Source organism: Onychostruthus taczanowskii, unplaced genomic scaffold (assembly GCF_017590055.1).
Source record: "Onychostruthus taczanowskii isolate IOZ18803 unplaced genomic scaffold, ASM1759005v1 scaffold9, whole genome shotgun sequence".
NCBI classification, from domain to species: Eukaryota; Metazoa; Chordata; class Aves; order Passeriformes; family Passeridae; genus Onychostruthus; species Onychostruthus taczanowskii.
The window spans coordinates 14,325,692-14,346,408 of record NW_024506993.1 but is presented as its reverse complement, the minus strand read 5'-3'; the positions used below and the strand labels follow the sequence as shown (position 1 = coordinate 14,346,408).

Below are 20,717 nucleotides of genomic sequence, written 5' to 3'. Positions count from 1 at the left end.
GGCTGGCGGGCTGCCCGGGCGAGCGTGCGCCCCTGGCTGCACTTCCCCAGGAAGCGGGATGCGAACGGGAGTGCTTTGTTCTGCGGCCGTTCCCACGCCGGCCCGGCCCCAGGGCCTCACCCCAGCCTGCCTGGAACAGTGCCAGGCCCAGGTAGGACTCGCTCCCCGCGCAGAAACCGGGCTGCACGGAGCTGGACCTGCCCGGGGAGCTGGATCTGCCCGGGTGCTGGATCTCCCCATGGAGCTGGATTTGCCCGGGTGCTGGATCTCCCCATGGAGCTGGATCTGCCCAGGGTGCTCTCTCCTTCCACCCTCAGATGCATGTGGGTGTGTTCGTGGCTGCTCAGCCCCTGGAAGTTTCTAGGCACACAGGTTGCTTCAGTTCCCTGGTGATCACCAGAGGCGAGGCTGGAAGCCTGCAGAATGCTGTGTGCAGCCCTGACAAAATCTCTCCTGCTCCAGCCTTAGTGGTAAATCTACCCAAGAGGACCAGGCTCAGCCACCCCAGAGATTTACTGGGAGCAGGGACAAAGTACCTCCAAAAGGGGGGACTGTTTACTCCTGGTGTCTGTTCCTGCTCAGTTTGAAGCATCGCTGGCCCTGGTGCCATCTCCAGCCTGTCACAGTTCACTCAGGGCAGGTCCCAAAGGCAGCAGAGCCCTCAGGCCCGCTCTTGCAGCTCCCCCACCATGGCAGCCCAGGCCCTGCTCTGGGGCACAGGGATCACTCGGGGCAGAAGGGTGCACGGGTCAGGGCAGGCACTGCAGAGCTCTTTAATCCAGGCCCGGGGGAATCAGACTCCTGTCTCATTTCTGGCTTTTCACCCAGGCCCCTCCTTGTCTCTGCTTGTTGGCTGTTGTTCACCTGTGCCCCCCAGGCCTGCAATTATCCAAATCCACGTGCTTGGCTCCCATCTGGCCCCATAAATCAGCGCTCCCCGCACCACTCCCATCCCTGCAGAAAATGTCCCGGCCTGCAGCCCCACACAGCTCTCCCCTCCCAGGAGGCACACGGAGGTTGCAGGAGGGGTGGGACAGGGAGCAGGAGAAGCTGGAGAAGAGGGCCAGGAGCCCCAGCCCGTCTCCCTGGGATGGGGCAGTGCTGCCGAGGGACTCTGCTCCTGGGGAGCTGCTGCTGCAGCACAAACACACCCGGGAAGCAGAGATGATATCACAACCTGGCTTTGTGTGAGCTATTTAGGGCCTTTTAATTATTATTATTATTATTATTTGTCTTTCCCGTTCCTCCAGCTCCGAACAATGCCCGTCCCGGCGGGGCCGTGGTTCACACCATTGTGTGGGGCTGCCCTGCCTCAGGAAGGGGCAGATCTTTATCACCCCGGCCTGAGTGAGTGAGCTCATGTCGGCTGAGGAAAGCAAGGAACACCTTGCTGGCAGCCTGGAGGTGCCCTCCATGCACCTACCCCCAACCCCTGTGTTTGGGGGAGGCCCTGGGTGCTGGTTTAGCTCCGCCAGCAGCAGGAGCCCACCCAAACCAGCCGTGTCCCACCCAGCCCTGCCGGGCCACCAGCCAGCAGAAGCTACCCCAGGTGTGGTGCGGCCCCCCAGACTCTGCTGGGCTGCCTTCTGCCTGTCCCTGCTTCCAGCTGGGCACAGTGACAGTGCTGGCGTTACTGCCTCTCCCAGTGTTTACCCAGGAACAGGTCTAACCTGCCCACAGCCGTTTGTTTTCTCCCCAACCCTGTCCAGCCCTAAAACTGTAGCTGTGGGGTGTACAGAGGGGAGGTGGGGAGCTGCACTCAGGAACAGCTGGCACTGCTGAGGGGTCCCAGCGCCAAGGGAAGGCAGGAAGGAGCCCTGTCCCCAGGATACACCCTGGGTGGCACAGCACAGCTCCAGCTCCCCAGGCACAGCAGGTGACAGAGCTCCTCCTGCGCACAGAGGCCTTTTGGGTGATGCTGGCTTTCCCCCATACTTGCAGGCATCATCTTCCCCAGGCTCTGTGCTGGTGTGGAAAGAGTCTGGAGCCATCAACCACTCCCCACGGCACCACACATGGCCCCAGCATTGACAGAGGAATCCAGGCAGCATCTGGGTGACAGCATGGCCTGGGTGGCACTGTGCCACTGTGCCCCAGCCCACCCAGAGATTACGGCCCCCGCTTGCTACATCACCTGCAAGAGCAAGGGAGGCCAACATGTCCTACCTCACTGCCTGTCTGTGAGGGGACCCTGCAGCCACTGAGGGTGACAGGGACCTGCCCATCCACTCCAGCAGGGGGACCAGGCTGGCAGCACTGCAAGCTGCAGGACACCACCAGGTCAAGAGGCTCCCGGGGCCACCAGCAGCACAGGGAGCTGGTTCCTGCCCACGTTTGCCCCGCTCCGTTACCCTCCCTCCCTAAGCGGCCGGTGCTTGCCGGGGCACACGGTTCCTCTCGCTGTGGGCTTTGGCCGTCCGTCCCTTCTTGGCCACATCCACACCAGCCAGGACCAGCTTGGCCTGGGCCAGTTTGCCCTTGCGGTGGTGAGGACGGCTGCTGCACCAGAGGCGGGCGCAGTACTCCTCCACCCGCCGCGGGTTTTGGGAGCTGACGAGGTGCATGATGTCCTTGAACCAGGTTTTGGGAGCCTGTGGCACCAGCCGGGGCTCGGGGCAGAGCAGGTGCGGGAGCTCGTCCCCTCGCCCCCGGGGGAAGGCGTGTGCCAGCTGCTCGCTGGGGATCACCTGCAGGGCGGTCTTGGCCACGGTCTGGGTGAAGCCGTGCTCCAGCGTTTTGCAGTAGTAGATGCCGGCATCGCGCCGGTGCAGCCTGCGGAACAGCAGCCCGTGCTCCGTCTGCAGGATCCGCTCGTCCGTCTTCACCTGGGGGCCACCGTGGGATCAGGAGGGTGCAGGTCTGGCCCACGTCCCTCCCACGTCCCCACAAGGGGAGCAGGTGCAGGGGAGCCTCACCTCGTCCCGCTGCTCGTCCGGGGGCCTCTGCACAAACCACTGCACGCTGGCCTGCGGGGAGCGGGGCGCGCACTCCAGGAAGGTGCTGTTGTCCTCTGCCCCGTAAAGCACCTTCTCCTCAACGCTCTCAAAATCGTCCACTAGGGCAAAGACAGGCACGGGCTCTCAGGGAGGGCAGAGCCAGGCTTCCACCTGCCCAGGTGCCAGCTCCCTTGGCCATTGTGTGGCTTCATCCCCTTCTCTCCCAGTGGCCAGCCCCAGCAGCACCCACCTTCTCTTGGGGCATGCCCTGGTCTATGAGATGGGCAGATGAGGGTGCCCACGTGGAATGGCCACAAGCCCCTCTGTGTGCTAGGGCTGTGCATGTCAGGCCATCTTGGGGCACTTGCAGGAGCCCCTCAGCCCTGGGGCCCCCCGTGTCTCACCGGTCAGGTTCTGGTCCAGACACTGGTGTGCAGGGTTGCCGTGGTGGGCGTCCTGGCGGCGATGGCGGCGCTTGCCGGAGGGCTGGTAGTGGGTGCAGGCAGTGCCATCCCAGGCACAGTAGGGATCCCTGGCCAGGCAGCACTCCGCACAGGCAGTGCCGTAGGACTCACACTGGTGCAGCCGTACCTGGGCCACCCCTAGGCTGGAGCCCACGTAGAGCGTTTGCTGGGGGAACAGCACCAAGGTGATGATGTTGGCAACCCCTGTGGGCTTGGCACCCTGGGGCCCAGCCAGGACACGCCAGGGCACACATCACATGGCTTTAGGAGGCTGGTGACCACAGCTGGACACCTGCCCGATCCCCAGCCCCATGGCCGAGCTGTGTCTGTACTCACACGCTTGACAGAGATCTCCATCTGGGTGATGGGCACAGGCATCTGCAGGGGAGGGGAGTGGACATCAGGCTGGCATAATCCTCACCACAGACAGCCAGGCTCATTCAGAGCCACCAGGGCTTGGCAGAGCATCAGGAATGTTTTTGGGAGGGTAAAAATATCCCCAGCCACCCTCTGCCCTCACAACCCTGACCTTCCAATGACCAACAATGCAGTGACAGCCCTGGCCCTCCATCCCCACGTGTCCCCAGCCTGAGCCCACCCCACTGCCCCCTCCCTTGCAAGTGGGGCAGTCACCTTAAAAACCTGCAGCTCCTCCAGGATGACTTCTTCGGTCATGGCTGGGCTCGTCTTCTGCATGACCACCACCTTCAGCACCGAGCCAGCATCTGGGGGCCAAGCAGGATGGAGGTGTGAGCACCCTGCATCTCACAGCCCAGGGGTGCCCACTGGGACCCCCAGCTCTGCGGCTCCTTCCTGCACTCTGCTCCTGCTGCTCACCTGTGCCGAGGAAGAGGATGTCGTGCTGCCCGTCCTCGGCCTCCACCCTGTCCACGACGAGCTGGCGCAGCCGGTGGGGCAGATCGGTCTTCACGAGGAGGGGCCGGTGCTGCCGGGGGTGCACGGGCCTGTACATGAGGGGGTGGGCGCGGGCAAAGTGCAGCACCTCGTCGGGGAAGTCCTTGGTGGTGCCGTACTGCCGCCGAGGCTGGTTGGTGGTCTTGCTGGGACACTGCAGGGACAAGAGGGGACCAGCTCAGCACAGCCACCCCAGCACCCATCACTCCTTCCCCCTCCATCGCCCCTCAGAGATGTCTTGGGTCCCTCTCTGCCTTCCAGTTTGGCATCCATCTTTTCCACCCCTTTGCCAGACCTTGGCAAAGCACCAGCTGACCTCTCCAGCAGGTGAGAAGATGGGGATGGCTCCATCACCACCCCAGAAGAGCAGCTGGAGGAGGGGAGGGGACCTGGAGCTGCAGGGAGTCACTCACCACGCCTGGCCGCGGGTAGGGCACCCTGCCCTCGTAGGCACCCCACTGGTGATGGGGGCTGTCTCGGTGGGCAAAGGGCCCATTGAACACCTCACGGATATCGGCCATGCGGTACACACAGACAGCAGAGCCCCGGAAAACGTGGCTGCAAGGGGATGGAGACTGGGTTGAGCAGAGCCATGCTTGGCACTGCTAGCAGTGGGGGCACTGACATCCCCAAAAGACCAGGGGAGCAGCCAGCAACCCTTGGTGACAGTGACAGGGCAGGTCATGGGCAGCTCTGGATGTCCCCAGAGCAGGAGCTGGACCACCCACCTGACGGTGCTGAAAAGGGCATAGATCTCCGGGCTCTTCCCATCCTTCGTCCTCAGCAAGAAGACATCCTCTGGAAATGAAAGAATGGGTTTTTTTCCTGAAATCCAGCTGACCAGCCCCAGTGAGATACAGCTCCACGCACACCTTACCCAGCTCATCAAAGTAGGTGTCGATGCCACCAGGGCCGGGCACTGAGCACACCAGCCGGGCCTTGTTGAAGGTACTCCACTTGTTGACCAGCACCCTCTGGCCACCAGCATCATTCTGCAGGGACAGGGAGTATCAGGCCACTGCTGTGACTTGGTGCATCCCTGTCCCCCACGGTCCCCACCAGCATCTTACCACGCAGACACGCCCCACACGGCTGACAATGGCGTGCTCCTTGCTGTCTGCCTCCCCCACCTTCTCCGTGAAGAAGAAATAGGCTTTGTCATTGTCCCGGTCATCATTGTCTGGGATCAAGTGGGCTGCCACAAATTTGGGGTCTGCAAGCAAGAGCTGGTCATGTCAGGTGGGAAGAGAGGGCACAGCCACCAGCCCAGACCCCCAGTCCATGCCGGGGCTGGATGCCAGCCAGGACCACCCCCAGACCTTGCTGCCCAAGTGCCTGTCCCTGCTCTTAGCTGGCATGGGGGATGCTGCACCATGGCCACAGATGCTCTGGCCACCACAAGGTTCGTGGTCCCTGGCATTAGCCCTGCTGGGGGAAATGGAGGGGCAGAGGGAGGCTGTCACCTTGGAGAAAGCGCTGGTCCACCTCTGTGCGCAGGGCGGAGCGGGTCCCCATGCTGCGGAAAACACCGGGATCGTGTCCCAGGAAATCTGCCATGAGGCCGGCGTACAGCTCCCCACCTGTAAAAACACCCAGCTGGCTGGCACGGGGACCATCCCTGGGACACACCCCAGAGGCTCCCAGGTCCTGAGGAACACAACCCACCGATGACGGTGCTGGCGAAAGCACGGCTGGGCTCGTGCGGGCACCTGCCCCGGCCGCTCTCCACGCTGGCAGCGTCCAGGCTGAAGGTGTGCTGGGGAGGGGAGCAGGCAGGTGAGCCCTGGGCTGTGCCCGGCCATGCAGGGGCCAGCTCTGGTCCCTGCCCAACTTGCACCTCACTCAGCGCACCCAAAGGACCATCTGGAAGCAGGATCCACGCTTTTTGAGGCAAGGCTGATCCCATGAGGGTGCACAGCAGCTGAAGGGGACCCACCAGCTCCGTTGCTTGCCTGGTCAGAGTCATCATGGTACAGACAGGGCTCCTGCTGCCCAGATAGGGCCAGGCTGTGGGGAGGGCTCTGAGGGGTGTCCTGCCATTCCACCCCAGCCAACTTGATTTATGAGCAATGAGCTGGAGAGGAGACAATGCCACCCCCACCTCAACCCCTGGCAGGACACCAGCCCCTGGGGACATGTCTATAAAGGGGATCCCAGGCCAGACAGATGGGAAAGCTGGACAGGGCGTAGCAGAAGGACAAAGGGACAACAGGGAGCTGGTCCCTGGCACTCCCCTCCAACCAGTATTCAGGCTAGAGCAAACTGCACATCCAGTGTCTCCATGCAGCCCCAAGGCCCCTCAGGGGAGAGGCAGGCAATGGGGACCTGCATTCCAGGGGTGTCCTGCCGGGAATGCTGCCCTACCTCGCCACGGTGCCCCACGTAGATGAAGGTGCACATGGGGTGGAAGGCGCCTGTCCCGCAGGCCAGCAAGTGTGTCCGGTTGTAGGGATGCAGCACACGGACATAGTTGGCACAGTCAGTCTGGGGGGACAGCAGGGGAGAGGAAGGGTCACTGGCTGTTGGTGCTTTGCACCCCCAGCTCCCTGCCTCTGCCTGGTGCCCTGCCACAGTGGGTGAGCCCCAGCACTGGCTCTCTGGGCTCTGCCCAGGCTCCCTGCCTCCAGTCTGGTGCCAGGGATCTGAGGTGGCACTTGTGCCCACTGACAGGGCTTGTATAGACTTCATCTGGGTGGGCCCCAGCCCACTGCAAAACAACAGGGCTTTTTACTGGTCCTCCTGCTGCCAAGAGCGTCCCAGGGGAGTCACATAGGATCCAGCTGCCACCTGGGCATCTCCTGCCCACAGGCACCTGTGCACTCACCCTGTGGCACAGTCCACGCTGGCCAGGGAGCAATGTCACCTGCCCTGCGAGCTGCAAACCCTGCCCCAAGCCCTGGCGCCCAGGACGTGACCAGATGCAGGGACATCCTTCCCTGTCATGTGTCTGCTTACGCCAGGGATGAAACAAAAGGAGGAAACAGTGGAGACAGAGACAGAGACCCACAGGCATCCTGGGCTGCCTCCAGAACAGCCCTGGTCGCTGCCGTCTGGAATTGTCCCCTTCTCTGAGGGACGGCAGCAATGACATTCCCAGGGCTGGAGACCTGCCACCTCTGACTTTGTGCATTTTCTCCTGGCAGTTCCCATTGGAAAAGGGCTCCCATCCTTCTCCACCATTAGCTTGGCAGCTCCCCCTGGCCAGCCCGGCCCTGCCTGCCCTCCATTGTCCCCTGCACAGCGGGATGGAGGCCCCTCATCTGCTGGGAACACCGCTGCCGAGCCGCCCCGGGGGTTCCCAGCCTCCTGCTGTTTATTTTCCCTTTGCAAAGAGGCTCTAAAATAGCAAGTGAAAAAAAAATATACGTTCAAGAAAAATAAAAAGTTGAGCCTGCCCTGGCTTGGATCTGTCGGTGAGAGCTGGTAAAATAAACACAGAGAGCAGAACAGGGACTCCTGGGAGCAATTTGTCTGGGCCAGGGGAGCCTTGGGGACTTTCTCCCCGCCACAGTCCTGTTTCATAGTGGGGCAGGGGGATGCAAAGAGGGGTAAGGTTTAGGGAACAAGGTCACCAAACCTGAGCCAGTTACAGATTTCCCACCATCTGGGACAGCCAGGATGGGCCAGGCAGTGTTGCTGGGGTCTGGAACACAGCATGGGGGTTTGGGTCCATCCCAGAGTCCAGCTATCCCTGCCTGCTCCTGCAGCCACATTGGGACACACTGGCCACCACTCTGTGGCCACAGGACTGAACAGTTGCTGGGGTCTGGAACACAGCATGGGGGTTTGGGTCCATCCCAGAGCCCAGATATCCCTGCCTGCTCCTGCAGTCACATTGGGACACACTGGCCACTGTGGCCACAGGGCTGAGCAGCAACTGAGACAGGATTTCCAGAGGCTGGAGCAAGCCTCTTGCATGGCCAGGACTGGCCACAGACTCCCTGCCTCAGTTTCCCTCTTGAACCAGGATTAACTGGCCCCCAGGGCCATCCCTGGCAGGTGACATGGCCCCAACATCGGGGGAGCCATCTGGCACAAGGGAACCCATCTGGCACCCCCAGCTCACAGCAGAGCACACATGGAGAGAGACTCACCCCTGGGTCCTTCCCCTTCTGAAAACACTCCTCTGTCTGCCCAGGGCGGGGCGGCCAATAAATCTGGAACACAAAGGGTCTGTTGGAGCAGGGAGGGGGGACAGCAGGCCCAGCCATGCAAACCCACATCCCCAGGCTGCCAATGGCAAGCAGACAGAGAGAGGGACCACAGCTCCCTGGAGCCCACCCAGCCCAGGACTCCCACCCCACACCCCCAAGCAGGACCCTTCCTCCAGGGGAGATGCATCCTGGCAGTCACAGCCCCCAGCTGGGCTGGATTTGGGTGGTCATGCTGGGAATGGCTGGAGCTGGTCTGGAAGGGGGTGGGCTTGTGGGTGGCCTGGGGAAAGGGTGCCCAGGGGACAGCAGGAGTGATGGAGTCCATGTCCCCCACTGCCTTCAGCAGCTCTTGGACTGAGGGCAGCTTGGGTACACAAGCCCTTGACCCCACCGCAGTGACCCAGCTCGCTGAGGGGCACTTCATTTCCTCCTCCTCTTTCTTCAGCTAGAAACAGCCCAGAGCCGTGTTTGAAAAACAAAAAGTCAAAGTGCAGAGGGTGAAAGAGGAGGGGAGCCACCACCCAGCAGCATCATTCTGGTCCATCACCTCTCCCACCAAGGAACCAGGAGAGATTTGGGGGCTTTGCCAGGTGAACCCTGGCACAACTTCTTGCAGTGATGGATCCCTTTAGCTCCTTGTCTCTGCAGGCTTTCAGCTGAATATTTGGCCTGTGAAGGGGATGCCCAGATGGGGATGGGCATCACTCGATCTCCCAATGGCAGTTTTTTAGAAGAGTGGAGTCCAAAATAATGCTCAGTGCCCAGGAATCACTGGTGAGCTGCACCACCAGTCTCCTAGGCTGATGATTATGACTAATTGCCAGCTAATTTCCCTCCAGCCACCACAGGCAGCCTGCCCTTGCCAGGCACTACAAGTTTACAGAATAATTTTGAGGCACTTGAGATGAGGCCATCCCCAGGGCAGGTCTTGTTGCAGAGTGACTTTGCCCGGCTCAGCTGGACACCAACAGGTCCACAGGGGGCAAGGGTGGGGACAGACAGCCCAGGATGCTCAGCAGCACCCAGCTCACCTCCTTGGCATCTGCAGTGGCCCCGTCCAGGAGCAGGGAGTAGAGCACATCCTTGCCCCCGATGAAGAGCCGGTCGCGGTACTCGTCCAGGTAGAGGGAGCGGAAGCCCAGGAAGCCGCGGCGACCAAAGAAGGGGACGGAGCGGTTGGTGCCTAAAAGCTCTGCCAGGAAGAGATGAAAGCATCAGCAGAAGCCATCCCAGCCCCAAGGGTTCCTCTGAGCTGCTGCTTCTGAGTGTCACGAGTTGTCCTGGAGTCAGCAGAGCTGCTCACAGCCACTCCAGACTGCAGCATGTCTCCATCCCTTCCTGAGGGCATGGACATCCAGCCTCAGCCTGCCTGGGGTGCTGTTCTCCTGCCAGCCAAGGACAAACCTGCAGAGCCAACAGTTAGCAGCAGGGTCCCAGGAAAGGTTGCCACCCCCACAAGGTTTGGCTGAACCACCCCAGACTCCTCCTGTGCCTGTGCCACAGCAAGCTGGGCTGTGCCACCAGCACAGCTGGGATGTGTGAGGCTGGACACAGGGTGGGTGCAAAGCAGGTCCTGTCCCTGCTGGTGCCAGCCAAGGACACAATAGCAGGCACCCAGCCAGTGCCATGGGGAAACTGCCACACGGAGCCCACTGCTGCCACCAGAACTCACTGACAGGGTGGCTTCCTCCATGGCACAGACAAGGCACCTGGGGAGAGGCACCTGCACGGGGGTATCCCAGGGATGGACAGGCTGCATCCCTGGGATGGACATCACATCCCAAAAAACAGGGTCTGACAGCCAAAGCCCCCAGAGCAAGTCCAAGCCTGAATGTCGTGCAGTGCCAAGGGGACCCTCAGAGTGACGATGACACAGGGGCAGTGGCTCCACTGGTTTCCAGTGGGAAATTACTTTCAGGGTCATCAAGCCAGCACAGTGGTGCCCACAGAGCTGCCACAGCTGCCAGAAGGAAAGGGCCAGAGGGAATGGCTCAGCTTCACAGGGCTCTGAGAACCCATCCCGACCCCAGGCCAGGCCACTGTGCCTGCCAGACAGAGAAGGAGGAGGACAAAGCACCATTGATGAGCACAGCTCTGTCCCTAAACACCCTCCAGCCCGGAAGACTGCCAGCCACTGCTGCTGACCCCAGGGAAAAAGCCAGCCTGACCATCTCCCACACATGTCCCCAGAAGAGGGGAGGTGGTGCTGGGACAAATCCAGCCATCACAATGCAGGACACTGGGCTACCAAGTCCTGCTGTTGCTGGGGGGACATTTGTCACTTCCAGCAAGGAGGTGGCCAGTGACATAATGCCCCATTCTGGTGGGAAATGCCACTTCTAGGCCCTGCAAGGGAGGCAAGGTCCATCCCCAGCAGGGGACAACAGACACCTTCCCCCCACCACACACGCTATCCCTGCTCAAGGGCAGTCCCAGTGCCCCAGCTGGTGATGCCAGTGGCACAGGGGTGCAGCCCCAGCGGCTCCATCCTCATTGGGAAGACCCCTGTGCTTACAGGCAGAGCTGGCTCCAGGCAGTGGTGGTCCCTCCACCCAGTCTGGCACCCTCCTCCCTGTGTCCTCCCAGCACCAGGTCCTCCCACACCGCCGGGTCCAGCCCAGGAAAACGCTGTCGTCTCATTCTATTCTTGCATATTTTCCCTGCTCTAAACACTGGCAAAGTCGGCAGGCTCCTTTTATTGTTTCAGGCAAGGCTTCCCCTTCTCCCCCAGACCTGGAGAATTCCTCCTGCGCCTCGGGGGCGCCTTCCTCTCCAGCTCCCCAGGGAACAGCCCTTTGCCATGCCCTATCCATCCCTGGGACACCCTGACCCCAGGGTGGGGGTCCCTCGGGAGGGACAGCAAAGAGCACAGGGCAATGCTTCTGGTCCTCACAACAGCAAAATGCTCTTCCCCTCTCACATGAGCCACTGCTGGAAGTCGAAACAAAAGGAAAAGAGTGGCTGGAAGTGTGGGGGAGAGCTGGGTACACGGCCACTGCTGCACCCACAGTACAACGCCTGTCCCTGTCACCCCACAAAGTCACCTCACAGCCAGAGCCAGCAGCCACGCAGAGCCCGGGTCGAGGAGCTCTGCACAAACAGCTTCAGCTCACCACGGTTTTCATTTCAGAGACTCTAATGTCTTTAATTGAAATTTTCTTTTTTTTTTTTCTTCCCCCAGGGAGAAGGCGGTGGCAGAATTTGTTTCATGGGAAATTTCAGTTGCTGTTTCCAATTTGGAAGACGAACGGAATAATCAGCTTAAGGGAAAGAAGAAAAAAAAAAAAAAAAAAAGCTTCCAAAGGTGGCTCACTCCCCGTGGGAGGCTGAGGAGCTTCCACCCCGCCCCGGGCAGCTCCTTGCACCTGGGAAACGGCCCCGCACAGCTGGACTTTGTGCTGGAGTGGATCAGACACTGAGCCAGACACTGAGCCCCACGATTCACCCCTGCTGAGACCCCAGATCTCCTCACCCTGCTGCCAAGGCCGACCTGAGGACACCGGGTCACATCCCGGGGCAGAGCCATGAGCCATCCCGGGCTCCCAGGATGAGGGGATGGGGGCACTGTGTGTCTCAGTTTCCCGTTCAACAGAGGCAGCCCCTGGGGTCACCTGCTGTGCCCCAGGACAGAGCAGGGGATGCAGCCAAACCCGGGAACCCCTGTCCCAGGCAGCAGAGGAGCAGACTGCCCCTGGCACTGCAGCTCCCGAGGCTCTGGAAGTGCTGGGCTGCCCAGGTCTTTCTCCCTCCTGGGAAGGAAGGGGGAAGATATACATTATGCAACTGATTTCACGTTGAGTTTTTTAGAGCAGGTTCATTGCTTTGAGGCCGGGAGGAGATTGGGGAGCCCCAGGCTCTGTCAAGTTTGGCTGGAGCAGCCCATGGATTAGGCTGGCAGAGCGGGGGATGCGGCGAGCCAGAGCAGGATCACAAGGAAAGTTTTAATTAAAACCAAGCACTGCCCCCGCACCCCCGAGGGGCCCCGGCACCGCCGCACCGCACCCCAGCGCGACGGGCTCGGGGCGTGCAGCCCGGGGACCCCCACCCAGCCGAGGGCAGGATGCTGAGCCCCCTCCCCGCCCGGGGACCCCCCCAGGCACCGCAGCACCCACCCGGCACACGAGCCAAGGCGTGCCGGGGCCAGCACAGCGCCGTGCCTCAGTTTCCCTGCACGCCGCGTGGGAGACGATCCCCCATGGGAAGCAGGGGCTGGCGCGGAGCCCGGCGGCACATCCCCTGTCCCCGGCACCCGGCTCCTCTCCTCCTCCTCCTCCTCCTCGGGGGCTCTCCGTCCCGCGTGGGGAGCGGAGGGTGCCGGGCAGCCACCCGCGAAACCCCGGCCCGAGCCCCAGCACACCTCGCCCACCACCCGCACCAAACCCCGCACCAAACCCCGCACCAAACCCCGCACTTGGGTGCAGCGCCCGCAGCGAGGCTCCCCAGGTCCCACCCTGCGGACACCCCTCCGTGACAGCCCCGGTCCCGCGCCCGCAGCAGGTGCCCCCGGCCCGGCTCACCGCGGTAGGACAGGCGGAGCCGGGGCAGGCTGTGCCCCGCCGCCCAGAGCCAGCACAGCGACAGCGACACCGCCACCGCTGCCCGCATCCCGCCGCCGCGCCCTCGGGCCTCGGTGGCACCGAGCTTTTATGGGGCCGGCATCCGACCGCCCCCGGCCCGCCCCGGCCCGCCCCGGCCCGGCCCCGCCAAACCCCGGCCCTGGGCGGCGGGGATGCGCGGGGGGATGGCCCCATCTCCCGGGGCGACCCTGGGAACTCCGCACACCCCGAAGTGCCCCCTGCCAGCAACGCTTTAGACCTTACTGCAGTCCCCTTTCCCGGCAGTGACCCTGCCAGCACCTCTGGCTCATCCCTGAGGATGGGGAGCGAGGCAGGGAAGCTCTGGTCCCCCAGCCAGAGGGGGACCTGGCTGGAGGAGTAGGAGAGGGCATAGAGACCCGCCCCCGGGAAGGATGCTCAGCGCGGTGTGATCTCCAAGCATCGGCTAGCACACAGCTGTCAGGTCCCATCTCAGTGCCAGGCCAGCTGGGGACAGCAGGCCAGCTGGGGACAGCAGGCCAGCTGGGGAAGGGGACTGAGTAGGGTCGGAGGGGGCACAGGGTGCCACAGGTAGCCCTGGCACACCAACAGGGCAGGGGAGGCACCGCTGTCTGCCTGCAAGGGTGCCAATACCCTGGGCAAGGATCCTGGCCAGCAAGGACCCCACGGTACCCACGCCACTCCCGTGCCATCCTCCCCAGGGCTGCTGGGTCACGGGATGTGGTTGTATGAGACCTCAGAGAATCCACACCGGCTTCCCCTGGGAGCCTATCACACAGCAAGAGTGTCCCGCACCCAAAAATGTTGGACTTCCCCCTGCACAGGATGGAGGGGAAGGAGCAGAGGTGGCTTCTCCCTCAGTGCTTCATCACCACCAGCCTCACCTCTTCCCCCAGCCCAGCACGGGGTACCCTCATTATCCCCAGCCCCCCAAGGGTTCCAGCAGCTTTCTTAATTAAAACAGAGGTCAGGAGGCTGGGGAGCCCTGGCTCACCCCCATCCTTTTGTAATGGAGCCTCTCTGGAAGTCTCCTGAGCAGTGTAAAACCACCCCAATTGGCTCAGCGGGCCCTTGGTTTCCTCAAGAAGCCGCACGGTTGGGACAGATCCCACAGCCCGGGGCGCTGGGAGCCACCCAGGGCTGGGAACAGGCGAGGAGGAGGCGCAGCGATGGCAGCTCTGGCAGGTGAGCAGAGGCGCCTGCCCAGACCCGCGCGCCGCCTGCCCTCAGCAGAGGCTCTGCGGAAGCGGCAGAAGCTCTGGAGGGGGGAGCAGGATGAACCCAGCGCCCGTCCCCCGAGGCTGATCGGGAGCAGAGGCCCTCAGCCTGCCCGGGCAGGATCCTGCCTGCACTGCTGTCATGCAGGCAATGAGCCTGGGGCAGAAGTACCCCAGCCAACTGCACTGCACCAGGAAATCCACAGTGCCTGGGTGAGACCCCGTGGGTAGCACCAGCATGGACAGACAGACAGACTCACCCGCTCCAGGCTGTGCTTACCAAGGAGATTTATTGATAGGGAGAGTGGGCAGCACTGGCCCCAGCTCCCCCAGCAAGTGGGCAGGGAGGCAGGACAAGGCATGGGGAGGCAGAGTGGGGCACTGGCCAGCCCCTCACCACCCAGCCAGTGCAGCCAGAGATGGCACAGGGAGAGGGGGAGGCACCGGCAACACCAGGAAACACTAGAGGCACCTGGGCCTGAGGCTCTACTGGCACCTGACACAAGGGGGACACAACCCCATAGGTGTCACCATCAGGCCATCCCTGAACATAGCCAACAAGGCATGATGCCATCTACATCCCCAGCACCGTAGCAGGTATTTGCTGTGCCCAGCCCCTGCCCCTCCTTTTAAAGCCTTGGGTCTCTCTGCTTGGCACTCCCTGCCCCTCGCCAGGCACTCAGCCCTCGGCGGGCAGCGGGGGCACTGAGGCCAGGGCAGTCAGGAGGCGGGCGTAGATCTCGATGCCCCGCAGGAAGACTTGCTCGTTCAGGAACTCGTTGTGGTCGTGGAGCAGCACCGGGGTGCGGTTCATGGGTGAAAAGCCAATAGCAGGGTGTCCTGCCTGGAGATGGGAAGACACAGACTGAGGTCACAGCTGGCACGGGCACCACATGCCCCCTTTCACCTGGACACAGCTCCTTCTTGGGGCTGCAGGTCTCACCGCAGGTGAGGGACCTGTGGCAGGCTGGCGTCACACTCACCGCTCGGATGTAGCGGCTGTCAGTGGCAGCCGGGAAGATCTCGAGCTTGAGCTGCAGCTTCCTGTCAAGAGAGACCCTGTGTCAGCATGGACACACAGCCAGCCAAGTCCCCTGTCCTGCTCATACCCCATGGGCAAAGAGACTGTGCCAGGACATTTCTAGCCTGCAGGACACTCAATCCCATCCCTTTTGGGGGGCAACAGGGAGATGCTTTGGCAAATACCCATCCCAGCCCCTGACATGACCTCAGAGACCCCCAGGGACCACCTGCCTTCCACCAGAGGATGTCCCTGCCAGGGTCCTGCCCTTCCTAGGGACACTACTTACATGTCCCTACAGACCCCACTGAAGGCCTTCCACCATGGGTCCGACTCCTCAGTGGAGGTGATGTGTTGGTCCATGCATTTCTGACAAGAGGGAGAGGGCAGATGAAGGGGTGAGGGGGTGGCATTTGACAGGGGAGGGACAGGGGAGGCCAGGTGGCTGAGATCACTCACCTGGTGGAACTCACAGGTGACACCTTCCCCAGCATCACGGCACCACGTGGCCACCTGTTTCTCAAAGGCCTGGGCAGAGACCAGAGAGGGGTGTGAGCAGGGTACCCTCATCCCAGTCCTCTCCTGGGTGGGGCTGGCATGGTGCCCACCTTCAGGTCCACAGTGGGTGGGATGCGGATGTCAAAGCTGGCAGCCATCTCGGAGGGCACCACGTTGAAGGAGACACCCCCCTCCAGCATGGTCATGTTGAGAGAGGTGACATCCCCTAGAGTCAGGCTGGAGTCGGACTTGAGCCTTGGGGAATGCAAGGGACACTCACTATCTGCCACCTGGGGAGAAGTGCTTCCCTACCCTGTCATCACCCAAAGTGGGGAAACTGAGGCACAGGGCAGCAGCACCAGATCACAGCTGGGCTTGGGATCCCAAAGGTTCCCTTCATGGACTGAACTAAGCCACTGCCATCCTGCTGCCCATCTCCTACCTCTGCTTCTCGCTCTCCCTGAAGGCCAGGAAGGAGTTGATGACTTTGTGCTGAGGAGGGAAGGGCAGTGGGTGAGCACCAGCCCTGTGGGCAGGGGCCTGGAGCCCAGGGCAGGCATGGGGGTGCACAGGGGTACCCCTCTCTTACCATCTTCTCAGCCGCCGTGTTGCTGATGAAGCGGGACCCATGCCCGGGGCTACCCACGCACTTCACCTTTATCCCTGCAGCAGTAGGTGTAGAGGGAAGGGTTGAGCAGAAAGCCTGGCACAGCATCAGTGCCCCAGCACCCAGGAGAGCCAAGAACAGGGCAGTGGACACACAGATACTCACACCATGGGCTCCTCTCACCATAGAAGACACTGAAGGTGTCAGATGGGCTGGCCAGGCCTGTGGTGGGCACAGACAGGGTGTCAGGGGACATGGAGATACCATGATGTGCCCCTCTGCTCTGTCCTAGCAGCATTTTCCTCCAGACTGGCACTCCCCACTGCCCAGGGGAAGGATCCCCCAAGGGGGTCCCTGGAAGCATGTGGGGTGCTGGTGCCTGGGGAGTGATGCCAAGAGAGACACGTCCCAGTGCCAGCCCTACCAATACTCACCCTCATCCATGGCAAAGCCCACGTTGAGTGCTTTAAACTCAGGGCGCTGCACAAACATCTCCATGCCCTTGTGTCCGCCCACCTCCTCATCTGTGGGTGAGAGCATTGCATGGAGGAAGGAACTGGGGCATCCCCCAGCCCACCACCCCTAGTCCTCCTTCCATGCCAGCCTGGATGCCATCAGCACACCTGATGTCCTCTCCACCCTTGAGCTAGGGGAGGTCAAAATCTGGGGAACCTGGCTGGGGTGTGCCTGGCTGCCATGGGAGACTCCACAGCACTACCCAGCTGCCTTCTGTACCTCCTGAGAGGGGACAGCCTGGGGACTCACCAGGCACAAAGGTGAGGTGGATGGTGCGGGCAAAAGACTTCCCTTCTGTCTTCAGCCTCCGGATGGCCTCAAGGTACCTGGCACGGGAAGGCAGTGTACGGTCATTGTGGAGGAGAGGGACTTGTGTGCTCTGAGCCACCTCAGGGCAGAGGTGGCACCCCTGGCTCCAGAGACCCTGGGAATAGTGGCATCCTGTCCTGCATCACTCAGAGACACCACCAGCACCGTGCTCACCCAGCAGGTGCAGAGCCCTCCACTCACTGGATGGAGACGCACTTCATATCCTGGGCACCCCGGGCGTAGATGTTGCCTTGCGAGTCTTTAACGGCCTCGAAGGGTGGGTAGGTCCAGTGCTCCTGCAGGAAAGAGCACCCACAATGGCAGAAGGGCACAGAAGGCACCAGCTCCCCTCCACCCTGTCCTCCTCTCCATGCCCTTCCCGCCCCTCGCTCTGTTCCAGCACCTCAAAGACAGGCACAACATCAGTGTGGGAGTTGAGAAGGATGGAGCGCAGGCGGGGGTTCGTGCCCTGCCAGGTCAGGATCAGCACCACACGGCCCTGGCACACCTGTGGGACAAGGCAGGATGTCACCAGAGTCCAGGACAGAGACAGAAAGGCTTGGACCAGCAAGCTGGAGCCAAAACCCATCAGCTTGGGAAAAGTTTCTGTTGCCACCTGCTATCCCTTTCTCCACTGGGAGAGGGCAGGCAGCAGGAGCAGGCCTGCCTGAACCCCCACAGCCAGACAGAGCCTGGCTGCAGGTGCCAAACCTGGCTGAAAATTCAGAGGAGGGAAGACAAACCCAACATCTTGCCCTGGTGCCCAGGAGTCTCCCAGGACAGGCAGTGCCCAGCAGGAAGGATGGCCCCAGCCAGTGTGACGCTGCCAGGTTCCCTGCTAATCATAGCACAGGCAGCTGCAAAGGTCAGCAGGGAGCAGCCAGAATACTGGCTTAAGGAAGGGCTCAGGTCAGCACAGGATTACAGGCACAGGAGATTCACTCCTGTCTAGCTCTGGCTGCAGGCAGAGGAACATCTTGGTCACTAAGGACCCAAGAACAGGTGGATAGATGGATGGATGGGTGGGTGGACAGACTGGAGGCTGCTTCTTGGCTTGCTCACCTCCACTTTTTGGCAGGCCAAGCCCAGCTCGGTGCCAACACGTTCCAGAAACTGGACAGCCGCATCTGGGGAAGAGTGGGATGCCCATGGTTACACTGGGGTCTCTCATTGCAAACCCTCAGGGACCCCAAGGCTCTGTGGGGTTCCCAGACTAAGGAAAGAGGTAACAAAAAAGGACAGGTGCTGCAGGTCCTGGACACAAGAAGTGGCCATGAACAGGGACAGGAGCAGCTCATCACCATCCCTTTGGGGTGAGGACTTGGGAAATATAAAAGAATAAAAATGGAAGGGGGTGAGTTCAGGGGGAATGTTTCTCCAGTGAAGTTTAGGGAGCTCCTCACCAATAAAATGCACTTTAGTGGGAAGACATAAATGTTAACATTAGGAGATCTAATGAAGGAGAAGGAGATCACCCATCCCAAGGCTGCACGGAAAGGGGAGCAAGGGGCACTGGGCTAGAAGAAGCAAACAGTAGCTCTGAGGGCACTTGAGATGTCCCTGCCCCAGCCAAAGGCACCAGCAGAGATAAGGCACAAAGGAGTTCGCTCCTTAACACCACGATCAAAACAGCCCCAGAACAGGACTTGGGCACCTGGGTCCAAAGATCAGAGCTGCACTACCCAGTCCCCACATGGCTCCCCGTCCTTTCCCCCATCCTCACCATAGTCAGGTTTAGGGTGGACAGTGTCAATCCTCAGGTACTCCCGGAAAAGCGTAACTGAGGGGTTCTCTGAGGCCCCCGTGCTCTTCCCAGGCTTCCCAGGTGCCATATCTGGGACCAGGGCTGCAAAGCTCTGGGGAAAGAGCTGCAAGATGGTTAATGACCCACCAGCCCCTCCAAAGTCCGCCTGCATGCTTGGTCGTCACAGAAACCAAAGGGAGATGGGGCAAAGGTCTCCCCCATGCGACTCCTGGGACACTGCCACCATGGCAGAAATCCCCCCCACTTGGGCACAGGGCAGGATGGGGTGTGCCCCCCACACTGTCCTGTCATTCTTCCCCCAAAACACATGTTCCTGCCCCAAACACAGTGCCAGGACAGGCTATGGTGCCCAGGCAAGGGGTGAAATCCAGGGAAGGGCTAGCTGGGAGGAAAGGGGGGCAGCTAGGTGGGGGAGTATGAAGAAGGGTAAAGGGGAAGAAGGATATGTTGGGTAGGAAAACATGGTAGTTGGGATTATCCAGGGGTTAGAGGTTTGTGGGAATGCTGGGCGATGCAGGCAGAGAAGGCAGGAAGCTGGTGAAGGGGGTGCAGGTGGGGAAAGGGGGCTACTGCCTGGCTAGGGGGTGCAGGAGAGCTGCAAGGAAAGGCTCTGGGGGTACAGGGAAATGGGATTGGTGAAGGGGGATTGAGTGTTAACAGAGAATAGAGGTACTGGGGGACCACATTAGGGTGACAGGCTGCTGTTGAGGGAAGCTGGGTGGCTGGAGGAGCAGGAGGATGTGGGGTGCTTAGGAGCACATGGGGGTTCAGCAGGAGGGGTGAATGGGGGTATGGGAGCAGGGGGTGCAGAGAGGCTATGAGGGGTGCAGTGGGACTGCGGTTAGGGGGGCAGGGGTACGGTGGTTAGGGGTGCACAGTGCGGTACAGGGGTGCAGGCAGGGGGCACAGTGGGGTGCAGGGGTACCATGGCTGGGGTGCAGGCAGGGGGCACAGTGGGGTGCAGGGGTACCATGGCTGGGGTGCAGGCAGGGGGCACAGTGGGGTGCGCTGGGTGGCTGGAGGAGCAGGAGGATGTGGGGTGCTTAGGAGCACATGGGGGTTCAGCAGGAGGGGTGAATGGGGGTATGGGAGCAGGGGGTGCAGAGAGGCTATGAGGGGTGCAGTGGGACTGCGGTTAGGGGGGCAGGGGTACGGTGGTTAGGGGTGCACAGTGCGGTACAGGGGTGCAGGCAGGGGGCACAGTGGGGTACAGGGGTACCATGGCTGGGGTGCAGGCACACCATGGATAGGGTCGAGGGCAGCGCAGGGGGCACTGTGGAGCTGCAGGGGTACCGTGGCCAGGGGGGTACGGGGTGCAGCAGAGGGCAGGCAGGACACCATGGTTAGGGCTGCAGCAGCTGCGTTCCTGGGGTGCAGGCGTAGCATGGGCAGAAGGGCAGAGGGTGCTGGATAGTGCGGTTGGGGGTGCAGAGGGTGCAAGATACCATGGCTAGGGGTGCAGAACAGTGCGGTAAGGGAGCGCAGGACAGTAGAGGAGGGGTGCAAGGGCAGGGGTGCAGGGTACCTCGGACCAGGTTAAAGGGGGGCGAAGGCACCGGGGCACCCACCCGCGGGCCGCCGGGCGCTGCTGCCCGGCCCCGCTGCTCGGCCCCCCGCCGCCCCGGCCCTACCTCAGCGCCGCCGCCGCTTCCCGCCCGGCCCCGCTCCGCCCGCTCCGCCCCGGCAGCAGCGGGCAGGAGGCGGGCCGGGGCGGGCCGGGGCGGGCCGGGGAGGAGCGGGGCGCAAGCGAGGGGCACAC

At 61.8% G+C, this 20,717-nt stretch overlaps 2 protein-coding genes across 7 annotated transcripts; both read right to left on the bottom strand.

Annotated features, from left to right (window-relative positions):
• Positions 1–1,186: 1,186 nt before the first annotated feature.
• Positions 1,187–13,111, bottom strand: SEMA3G (semaphorin 3G). Its single transcript, XM_041425878.1, has 16 exons — positions 12,987–13,111; positions 9,501–9,661; positions 8,410–8,472; positions 6,680–6,799; positions 5,981–6,071; positions 5,779–5,895; positions 5,386–5,528; positions 5,193–5,307; positions 5,044–5,113; positions 4,729–4,873; positions 4,238–4,469; positions 4,034–4,125; positions 3,737–3,778; positions 3,341–3,566; positions 2,916–3,055; positions 1,187–2,825 (listed from the first exon to the last, which is right to left on the bottom strand). Exons 1-16 carry the CDS (start codon positions 13,072–13,074, stop codon positions 2,361–2,363), a joined length of 2,310 nt encoding a protein of 769 aa, XP_041281812.1. The 5' UTR covers positions 13,075–13,111; the 3' UTR covers positions 1,187–2,360.
• Positions 13,112–14,512: 1,401 nt separating this feature from the next.
• On the bottom strand, positions 14,513–20,662 carry LOC121347401 (aminoacylase-1-like). Of its 6 annotated transcripts, none has more exons than XM_041426048.1 (15): positions 20,590–20,662; positions 18,917–19,061; positions 18,256–18,320; positions 17,597–17,701; positions 17,395–17,489; positions 17,134–17,210; positions 16,803–16,892; positions 16,534–16,590; positions 16,351–16,424; positions 16,204–16,253; positions 15,872–16,016; positions 15,723–15,791; positions 15,553–15,632; positions 15,226–15,286; positions 14,513–15,086 (listed from the first exon to the last, which is right to left on the bottom strand). In XM_041426048.1, exons 2-15 carry the CDS (start codon positions 19,023–19,025, stop codon positions 14,922–14,924), a joined length of 1,242 nt encoding a protein of 413 aa, XP_041281982.1. In that variant the 5' UTR covers positions 19,026–19,061; positions 20,590–20,662; the 3' UTR covers positions 14,513–14,921. The 6 variants fall into 6 exon arrangements, with proteins under 6 accessions (XP_041281982.1, XP_041281984.1, XP_041281981.1 ...); XM_041426050.1 differs by having other exon boundaries at positions 18,917–19,049; positions 20,590–20,635; XM_041426047.1 differs by having other exon boundaries at positions 20,484–20,622.
• Positions 20,663–20,717: the final 55 nt, after the last annotated feature.

Bases quoted from the DNA above. Each gene is read 5' to 3' on its own strand.
- SEMA3G (XM_041425878.1), bottom strand. From the start codon at position 13,074: ATGCGGGCAGCGGTGGCGGTGTCGCTGTCGCTGTGCTGGCTCTGGGCG. The intron at 8,473-9,500 runs GTGAGCTGGGTG...TTTGTGTTCCAG, and splicing joins CCACTGCAGATGCCAAGGAG to ATTTATTGGCCGCCCCGCCC. The intron at 4,874-5,043 runs GTGGGTGGTCCA...ATCCCCTTGCAG, and splicing joins GCCCTTTTCAGCACCGTCAG to CCACGTTTTCCGGGGCTCTG.
- LOC121347401 (XM_041426048.1), bottom strand. From the start codon at position 19,025: ATGGCACCTGGGAAGCCTGGGAAGAGCACGGGGGCCTCAGAGAACCCC. The intron at 18,321-18,916 runs GTGAGGATGGGG...ACTCTTCCCCAG, and splicing joins CCACCCTAAACCTGACTATG to ATGCGGCTGTCCAGTTTCTG. The intron at 17,490-17,596 runs GTGCTGGAACAG...TCTTTCCTGCAG, and splicing joins ATGTTGTGCCTGTCTTTGAG to GAGCACTGGACCTACCCACC.